The sequence below is a fragment of the Zea mays genome, chromosome 3, assembly GCF_902167145.1.
Source record: "Zea mays cultivar B73 chromosome 3, Zm-B73-REFERENCE-NAM-5.0, whole genome shotgun sequence".
Taxonomy (NCBI): Eukaryota; Viridiplantae; Streptophyta; class Magnoliopsida; order Poales; family Poaceae; genus Zea; species Zea mays.
In genome coordinates, this window is record NC_050098.1 from 183,016,520 (window position 1) to 183,026,427 (window position 9,908).

Genomic DNA, 9,908 nt, shown 5'->3' on the forward strand with positions numbered 1-9,908 from the left:
ACAACACCAAATTTATAAAGAACACAATGACCTCCCTCCCATCTAGGCTAGTTATTAGGTCTTCCGACTAGCACCAAAAAGTCCTGGATTCAATTCTCCTCGGTGGAAAATTTTTCGGCTTGGTTAAAAAATCATCTTGTTGTGTCTCGTTCGCTCTTGGGTTACGATGTCCTGTGCACCACCCTTCTGTTGGGCCATTGTAGAGTGGACGGTTGATACCGATCCGTTAGTGATGGGGGATAGGGTTCGAGGATTTCTCAGGCGAGACCAATGTTTCGGTCTCTTCTTAGTATTATACCGGGAGGGCTGTCTTTCCCTCTCGACCGAATTTTTGTTGTTAGATGCAAGATGGATGTTCCAAATTTAATACATACACGTGAGCATCATACCTCTCTGAGGGCTGGATGCGTTGCCATTGATGAAGCCCGTTAATCTCCATGCTCTTTTGTATTAATGCAAATATACATGCCCGGGAAGCACTCTAACCAGCCTTGTGTAAAGATGCTACTGCTATAATTTGCTTTTGTGTTCCATTCTAAGCTTATGAAGCCTGGATTCGATGCGCTCGATACAATTAGGATAGGCGCCTCGATAGAAAGCTATCATCGTCTCCCTCCCACCCGAAATGGGAAGCTAGCTTCATGGCCGGCAAATTAGGCAAACCAGTACTGCGTTTCTGGCACGCTACACGCACTCGCTGCTGGTCATTAACTCGTCACGGGATTCCTTTCAACGGCGAGCGTGAGCTACATGCGAACGGTGAGGCACGAGTGGAGGAGCGTCATTAAGCCAAACCATGTGCGGAAACCCTCCGAGCTCGGAACGAAATCAAAACAAAAACCGTAAGCAAAAATCGTGAAGCAGTCGACGGCACATGGGCACCGCCAGTGGCCCGATGATAGGGGCTGAGGACTCTCGGAACGTACGCAAAAGGAAATCTGGAGAGAAACCGGTCGTGGAGGAGGCACATGCCGGCGCCTCGCCATGTGAGGCTGGCTGGTGCCCGAGGGGAAGGCCATGCACAGGCAGGGAATCCATCCCATCCCATCTCCTTGCGAGAGAGAGCTCACCGATCGTCAGTCACTCACGTGGGCGAGTTTAAAGCGCGATCTTGGTAACCAAGGTCCGGGGTCCGTATAGATGCTGTGACCCAATAATGAAGTAGTACGATGTATTGTACGCAGCACGCTAGTGGTGGCAGTGGCGTCCAACCCTTGAAAGTGAGGCTTACCCACCACCGGCTTGTACGATGATTAGACCTGCTTGTTGTTGCTGCTGCTAATTAGAGACGTCTGAGTGACCATTGACACGGTGTCACTATGCGCAAAGCCAATGGCTTTTACGACCCCCATTCCGTTGCAATCCAGCCTCAGAAAGGCCCTGGTAGTGCGTGCAATTATGGTCCGCGCCGACCCACGCCGCGGCCGCAGCATCGATCCATCAGCCAGCCAGCGCCTCTTCCTTTGCTGCTCGCTTTCCTTCTCTCCCTTGGAACTTGGATGATCGCTTTGTGGTCCTTTCGAAGAAGCCCATAATAAAAATTCCAGCGAGAAACTAATGAGCAGAGGGCAATAACAAACAAAAGGGCACTGTGGTTTTTTGTTTTCTGCCTTTAGCTAGCATTCCAGCGCAGTCCATTACAGTCACCCACACGCTACACAACATGGACCGACCTCCACGAACCAACAAGGAAAAATAACTAATGAACCTATATAGGATACGTATGTCATATCATCATATGGATTAAGAAGCCATGACCATCACTCAACTTTTTAATACCGGTGGCAAGCCAAACGAAAACAAAACGACACCAATGCCGACGGACCGATCAGGCAGAGGAGGGCGGGCGGGAAAGCAACGCGGCGGCGGCACGGCACGGCACGAGCCGCCTTTGCGTGACTCTGCTGTGATCGAGTTCTACGACCCTAGAGGAGGCTTGTATATTACAAGGCGACCAAAACCTAGTAGCAATTAACACCGGCTGCAATGCAAGCAGCGACGCTAGCTCCATGCCGTCACGGGGCCTGCGCGCCCTAGTGGTGCGGCAGCGGCGCCGGTGACTGCGCGGCCGCCGGGACCGGCGGCTTCGGGCACTGGTAGCACTTGGCGAACAGCCCGAACGTGTCGATCTGCCTCACGAAGTTGACCATGCTGGCCCAGCCGCCCAGCCCGAAGCCGACCACCAGCACCCACACCACGATGAACATGTTGAGGACGAACATCCCCGTCCAGCTCGGCAGGAAGAAGGGCGGCTTCTCCGCGGCGTTCTGTTGCAAAAACAAATAATTTTTTTTTTGCAGGGAAACACAGAGCAGCAGTCGTCAGAATGAAATCGATCGCCAGAAGCACTGACATGAATAAAAGATAAGCATCGCGGCGTGCCCCGCCTTAGCTTGTTCCTAGCCCTATCCTTTTCGAGGCATTTTCACAGGGTCACTGCTCGAATTCCTTTCGGAAATAAAAAGCTGGGGAAAACGGAGGGCGAGGAAAGGAACCCTCCAGCGCACACCGAGATCTCACATCTCCATCGCCATCCCGTTGTCTACGGAGGACAGAGGAGCCATCATCTCTCGCGTTCCAGCCACACCGCCACACGATGCCGGGCCCTGGGACCTGGGAGCGCGATTGGCCGGCCGAGTGCGTCCAGACGCGCGCCAGTGCCGCGACGTCGCGACCACCGTCGCGTCGCGCCTCGCCAGGAGGGTCTTCCGTCACAGCGCGACACCCAACGTCAGCACCGCATCGGCGCTACGTCAGATCTTCCGTCACAGGCAAGCGGTTCCTTGACCCACGCCGGCGTTGCCATCGCCGCCGTGCCGTACTCGCAAAAAAGTCGCTCCGAAACCGCCCCCGCCAGCTGTCGGAACCGGCACAGTGAAGCCTACATCTGCCATGGGCACCGGCATTCGGCGAGGCGACGGGCAGAGACGCGGATGATGACGTGGGGGTGATGCGGTGTTCCGATCCCCGATCCGTCGTCCCATATCGTTGTCGGGCGCCGCGGGGGCGGGGCCGGCTTCGAATTGAATGTGGCTGTTGTCTCCATTCAATGATTGGGGGATTTGCCCAAGTGGGGGACCGGTGCTTTGCATCTAACGTGAACTGGCTGCTGCGTGTGCACGGATCTCCACTGTCTATTTCGTGTTGCAGTCCTGCCACTGTTCGTGACAGCTGCTGCGACTGGTGGCGGTACTACTGCACTCTAGCTAGGCAACGGGGATGAACGGATCGGGTCACTTACTCGTACCCGAACCAGTAGGCATTAGGCAACGCGACGGCCGGCCAGGCCACAGGACGCCGTTGTTATTGTTTGCTAAACGACGGGGGTGCAATGCAATGCAAATGCACGCATGCATATGTATACGTACCATGCGCGCGGACGCCGTGCGGTAGGTGAGGACGTGCGCCAGGGCCGGGATGATGTAGACGGTGAAGCTGACGAGCAGCGCGCCGACGGCGGAGTTGATGGGCCCGAAGAAGGGGAAGATGATGGCGAGGAACCAGATGGGCACGACGATGGGCAGCCTCGCCAGCGCGCGCTTGAAGATGCTCTTGGCGTCGTGCATCCCGATCACCTTCTCCCACACGAAGTAGAGCGGCGTGCACGCGAAGCCGAAGGTGATGAACTGGTGGATCAGCATCAGGATCACCGCCGCGTCGCGCCACCGGGTCTTGGGCAGCAGCGAGAAGGCGTTCGAGTGGGTCAGCAGCTCGTCGCCGAACGCCCAGTACATGGCCGCCGACGACGGCAGCGTCAGCGTGAACACGTACAGCGTCGCCAGCAGGTAGATGTATTTGAACTTGGCGGGCTTCCACATCGCGTGCATGATCTCGCTGCCAAACAAACCAAGAACACAAACGTGGTATTATTGTTAGCTTGTTCTCTAGCTTTCGGCTACCTGCATTCAGTAAAGCTGTTCATCATCAGTGTATATATATGTTCTAGTACAAATTAACGGACAAAACGGCCCTGCACATGCGAGGCAACACTATATGCCCAGGCCCGAGGCTTTAGTAGTTGACGAGAAATGATACGTGAAGACGTACGGCAAAAAGGAAAATCCGGCGCGGCCAAGTGGTTCTCCCAGTCAGACTCACGCACCGGCACAGCAGGGCAAAGATCTCGTCGTCGGCAGGAGGAATCTCGCCAACACATGCACGAGCCTCCAGTCAAATGATGGAGCACCTCCGCCAAACGCGGCCAAACAAGGCCGTTACCAGTAATAAACTAATCACCTGCTGCTGCTGCCAACACAACTCAGCTCCAGCATAGGAAGACCTCGTGATGCATGTTAATAAGAGCTAGCTAGTATACACTAGTACTCTAAAAATGGTCGTCGTCACATCACTCGCATAGTCTCCAGAGCAGTAACAGCCTAACTGGCATAATAAGCTCTGGATCACTGTGAGTCAAGATGGACAGAGACACTCACCACCACCTCTCTCTCTCTCTCTCTCTCTCTCTCTCTCTCTCTCTCTCTCTCTCTCTCTCTCTCTCTCTCTCTCTCTCTCTCTCTCTCAGAGGATGCATTTGCTCTCAAAGTGGGCATGTGTGTCGCCACTGCTCCACCAAGCAAGGTTTTTCCCTGGCTACAGCCTACAGCTCCAAACACCAAAATGTGTCCCAATCCATGGATGGTCGCAAAGCTTATCATCATCATCATTTCGCCCCTTGCATGAGGGCAACAAGGGAATGAATTGCGCCTGCAGGCAGGCCATGACGTGAGAGCTCCGCGCTGGCCGCTGGCTGAATTCAATGAAGCGCGCCCTCTTTTCCCGTTCCCTTCCCACCCCACCCCCTCCTGCACTAGAACAAGCGCAGCTAGGGAACCGAGCACCCACATGCTGGCTTGGGATAGAAAATCCCCAGATCTCCGAGGCCGCTTAAAGACCCGGCCGGGCGCACTCGAGCTGAGCAGCGCTGTTGCTAATTATTCCCCGCTCGCGTGGCCTCTTAATCATGCCGCCGCAGCCATGTCAATAAAATCCAGTCAATAATCCAGGCAATAGAATAGATGAAAGCTCGGGCAAGCGATGAACACGACTAGTAGGAATAAAGGGATCATCCTGGGAGGTAGTAGCCGCCTATTCTATAATGCAAAGTGGCTAGCCAACACTGCATCCCTTTTCTCTCTGCCCCTCGTAGGCTATATCTTCTACTGGTAGGGGAGGGGCCTTTTGGAAGATGCATCACTCAAATGCACATGAGCGCACCGGGCTTTAGCGGCTGAATTTTTTTTATCGCCGGATGCCTGCAGGCCGCAGCTGGTTCCCACCCCGCACAACTGCACAAGCGCAGCCTGCCTACAGTTACCTTTTTTATGTGTGTGTATATATATAGGTGGCCCTGACTGTTCATGGGGGATCTGCTCGTCGTGGAGCAAGCTAAGCTAATAAGCTAGTAGCTGCAAAGCCACAATCATGAATGTAGTTAGGATTAACTACACTACACTGTTGCAGTGTGGTCCTGCAGCTACTGGTGTGGTACACTGGTACCCGAACACCATTAATGGAGGCGGGGAGGGGGGGCCATTGCTTCTGCAGCTCTGCTCCAGGGTGAACTTAACAGCAGCGCTAATTGCAGAGTATTTATTTAACAACAAAAACAAGGAACTTGGTAGGATTAGTACTAGTTAACTAACGTCCTGCTAAAGCTGCAGTAGAAGTGGTAGCACGTGCGTACTACTTACTAGTAGTCAGTAATTTGTTGAGTTGGTTGTGGGAAAGAGAAGGCTTTGCTTACACTGTGACGGCGTGGCCGCCGAAGGTGTAGAGGATGTTGGTGGCGCCGGTGAAGTAGAGCACGAGCTTGGTGGGGCCGGAGTGCGCCACGCCTTCGGCCTGCATGTGCGTCGGCGAGGACGACGGGGACGGTGAATCAGTGGTAGACAATAGCGATCGGATCCGGTGGCGGTGGCTGTGGGGGGGGCTCACCTGGCCGTTGAGGAGCGCGGCGATGGCGAGGTACCACGCGGTGTAGGTGGTCATGCCGAGGCCCAGGAAGGACCAGATCCGGTAGTTGTGGAAGGACGGGATGAACACCGTGGTGGCGCAGCAGGCGCCGAAGATGTACGTCCATGTCCGCTTGTCCAGCCGGTCGTTGATGTAGTAGATGTTGCTGCACGGAGAGAGAGAGAGAGAGAGAGAGAGAGAGATGTCACCACGGTTCAGCTCCCCTTGCCACAGCAGCTACCTATGTGCAGAGTAGCAGGAGAGCACGATGGAAGCGAAGACCCACCTCGCGCAGGCGATCAGCTGGATGACGGAGCCGAACAGCAGGAACGTGCAGTTGAAGGCCAGACCCGCCGCCTTCCAGTAGGGGCCCAGCAGCCCGTCCAGCACCTCGAACCACTGGTCAACATCACATTCACAAGATTATTACTCCTCCATATCACCACCAACTTCCTATCTTCTTTCTACTACTAGTAATCTTTTGTTTTTTTTTGTTTTATTATTATTAAGTATATATACACGACTGCTTAATCAAAACCCATCACGCTTAAATCCCGGTTCCTTCCGATCTCGCGGGAGATAAGTTAGGATCACCACGGGTCGATGCCCCGTCGCTCGCTTTTCGTTTGGCCAAATGGCAAGCACGAAGCACAACAGAAAAGCATGCATATCAGTGGCCGAGGCCGGGGGATCGATACCCCTCTCGCGTTTACACAAAAGGCCGCAATTTTCGCAGACACGGCGGATCGATAACGACCGAACGGAAGTACGGAACCCAGCGCCCCCAAAAAAAGGATCGGTTTTCGTGGCAAAAGCCGGAGCCCGGATGGAAAGGGACGAAACTGTAGTCAGTTGGAGTATTACACATGGTATGGCGGGGAGGAGAAAGTGGAGCGGGGACGGACGACGACGACGACGACGAGAGCCATACCTGGATGACGTGGTTCTTGAAGCTGACGCCCTCCTTCTCCTTGCGGGAGCGGTACTCGACGTAGAGGACGCTGATGAGGTACGCGGTCCAGCTGCCAAGGAAGCCGTAGAAGATCTGCAGCAGCACGCCGGACAGCATCCCCAGCTGGGAGAAGGAGTACGGCAGCGTCAGGAGCACCTGCGCCACCTGCGGGACCAGGACCAAGACGCAAATTCAGTGGCAGTCAGTCGGGGCGCTCCGCTGTCCATCTGCATGAACGAACTCAAGGCGGAGGCGCGGAGCGGCTCCGCCATGAGTGAGGTGAGGACGTGAGGTGCGTGAGGCCAACCTGGTTGGAGGCGCAGCTGAACCACGCGTCCCAGACGGAGCCGCCGTGCCACAGCAGGCTCTTCATGCTGAGCTTGCCGCCGCCGTGCTGGTCGTCGGCGCCGTCCGCGGCGCCGATGCCCATGACCCCGACCTCTTCCTCCTTGCCGTTGCCGTCGGCCACGATGGACTCCTCCAGCTGCTCGCGCGCCATCCTTGAGCGCACGGCCTTCCCGTCTCCGCCCGCTGCGTCGTTCGTCGGAGAGAGAAGCACGTATTCATCAGCCGGCCAGATCAAGATCCAAACAACGATATAAAACAAAAATATATACACCGCCCGTACAGAAACAGAAGGGAACACAGCGGAAGGAAGGAAGGAACCAGCCGAGCGAGGCGTCGAACGCGAACGCACGAAAAAAGTAAAAAAAAAACAACAGCACGAACCTTTTTACAGTGGAAGATTTGAAGATCGCGGATGGCCGGAGGGCGAGCGACGTGCAGTAAATGCAGGGTGCGTTTCGAGAGGGAAAGCGAATGGAATGCCGCGGAATTTACTGTTGTATCGACTGCAGGCTCTGTTCACCTACGAGGAGGGCGAGGGGCCTAGCGTGGTGGCCGCGCCGCGCGGTTGGCAGGCGGCGAGCCGGAGTTGCACAGCAGACCTACGGCTGGGGACCTCTCTCCTCTTGCCCCGCGGCCCAGCTTCTTCCTCGCTACCCGCTCGCTCTGTTCTTCCTTTATGAGCGAGTAATGGCGAGGGGCTTGAGAGAGGGAGCCGCGCCTTCGTGCCCCTGCCTCACTGGCCTGCCTGTGTGTGTGATTCGGTGAGAGAGAGAGCGAGCGAGCGGAGAGAGGGCGAGTGAGAAATGGTACCACTTGCGGCTTTATAACAAGCGCCTTGCAGACTGCCGAGGCGAGCCTTCTATCTCGGCCTTTTCACACTTCGTTCTTCCGCTTTTTTTTGTTTTGTTTTCTATTAGTTTATATCTCCTCTCTGGTACTTCTTTCTTATAGATAGAAAGATAGATAAATTATCAGACAAATGCTCATTCTTTATTTGTGGACTGGTCTTATAGATAAAATATCTGTTTTCAAAAATTAAGTATTGCAAAAACTATAGTTATTTTAAGGTATACTAAACTTAGATCTAGACCTAGTTTTTAAAACTGCAATATACACTGTGGTATTGTCTTGACTAAATTATGTTGTATTATTTCAAATATTGTGGTTTTTAAAAACTTTGTTTCCAAAGAGAGCCATATATTGTCAAAGCACTCTGCATGATGGTCGATATTATGTTGTGAATATTTCTTTTGCGCCCTGCAGCCGCAGCTGTTGTAACTGTTGGACTGCTACAGCTGCAATCTACAGATATAAAATACGGTAGAAGCCGCAACCAAAGCCGGATTAAAGCCGTAGCGAACACGAATTACCTTAGATCTGGTGTAAGTCAAATTTGTTGGGGGTCTCCTTCTCTGTCGAAGGTTCTCAGGATGAAGAAATCGTTTGTAATTCATTCTGACAAAGATACGTTAAAGGAACTAAGTGCCGAAGTTGTGACAGACACGCAGAAAATACAGTGAAGCTTCGGCAAGAATTAAAGGTTCGCCATAAGGTGATCACGAAGGTCATACATGAACTCAAGCCAGCAATGAAAAGACCTGTTTATCCTTGATATTTGTATTAGAGCAATGTATAGATATCAGGGTTATAATTGTACTTTTGTTTGGTTTGCGTCCATGTCTATAAATAGATGAATAGTACACCGTACTGTTCACGCTTTTTATTGGAAGGTTGTACTTGCATTCTCTCTTCCGAGCAAGCCGAAGGTACAAGCGTAATATGCGGCTTGTATCACTTTATTAACATATAATGCAGATCTTGACATTATTCTGACATGCAATATGAAATAAGTGCTTGTCATAATGTTACATTGTAATATTATTTGTATGAAAAATGAAGACATGCCCTTCATAACCTTCGTTCAAAATCCATTATTTCTAAAAGAAGATAATGCTTCGATGGATGAAGGTTCTTAATGTTTAATATTTATGTTGTCTTTTTTTATTCACAACAATTGAAAATAAGTAACCAACAAAACTATTTTAGATCTTGCTCATTTTATAAAAATATGGTATCAATAGTCCTTAGTTTAAATAGGCATATGAAAATATATACTCTCTCCGTCTTAAACTAAAATTTGTTTTATCCTTTTACTGGATCCATACAATAATGTATATGTTATATATATATATATATATAAGGCTCTAAATACTATATCTATAGGGAAGAGGTAATGGAAGCCCTGGGCTTCCGTTAGTGGGCGAAGCCCCAGCCAGGAGGCCGATCGGGTCACGTTCGGTCCACTGGACGCCAGCTTGCGTCAGCCATGCATAGGATAGCCACGTATCCCGGCTGAGACGCGACATGTGATATACGCACGCATAAATATATGTACAAATGTGCATAACTCATGCATAAATGGAATCTTTTATGCCACGAATCACGAGAACGAATATTTGCATGTGCTTGCCGGTTACGACTGCATAACGTTGTGATACATGATAGCGTAAACCATACAAACATTTAAAATCTCCCACCGGTTTTGAGATAAGGAAAGACGTGCTCTTCGTGCGCGTAAATAAAGGCGCAGATACGGGAGGAAACAAATACGCACACATAAATATATGTAGTAATGTGCATAAATCATGCATAAAAG

The 9,908-nt window shown here is 52.0% G+C and overlaps 1 protein-coding gene across 1 annotated transcript; it reads right to left on the reverse strand.

The window, feature by feature from the left end:
- Nucleotides 1-1,726: 1,726 nt before the first annotated feature.
- On the reverse strand, nucleotides 1,727-8,036 carry LOC100285200 (uncharacterized). Its single transcript, NM_001370703.1, has 8 exons — nucleotides 7,634-8,036; nucleotides 7,212-7,435; nucleotides 6,884-7,069; nucleotides 6,239-6,351; nucleotides 5,935-6,118; nucleotides 5,744-5,841; nucleotides 3,369-3,834; nucleotides 1,727-2,267 (listed from the first exon to the last, which is right to left on the reverse strand). The coding sequence occupies exons 2-8, from the start codon at nucleotides 7,401-7,403 to the stop codon at nucleotides 2,034-2,036; spliced, it is 1,473 nt and encodes a 490-aa protein (NP_001357632.1). The 5' UTR covers nucleotides 7,404-7,435; nucleotides 7,634-8,036; the 3' UTR covers nucleotides 1,727-2,033.
- Nucleotides 8,037-9,908: the final 1,872 nt, after the last annotated feature.

Bases quoted from the DNA above. Each gene is read 5' to 3' on its own strand.
- LOC100285200 (NM_001370703.1), bottom strand. From the start codon at position 7,403: ATGGCGCGCGAGCAGCTGGAGGAGTCCATCGTGGCCGACGGCAACGGC. The intron at 6,352-6,883 runs GTATGGCTCTCG...GATGTTGACCAG, and splicing joins TCAAGAACCACGTCATCCAG to TGGTTCGAGGTGCTGGACGG. The intron at 6,119-6,238 runs GTGGGTCTTCGC...CTCTCCGTGCAG, and splicing joins CAGCTGATCGCCTGCGCGAG to CAACATCTACTACATCAACG.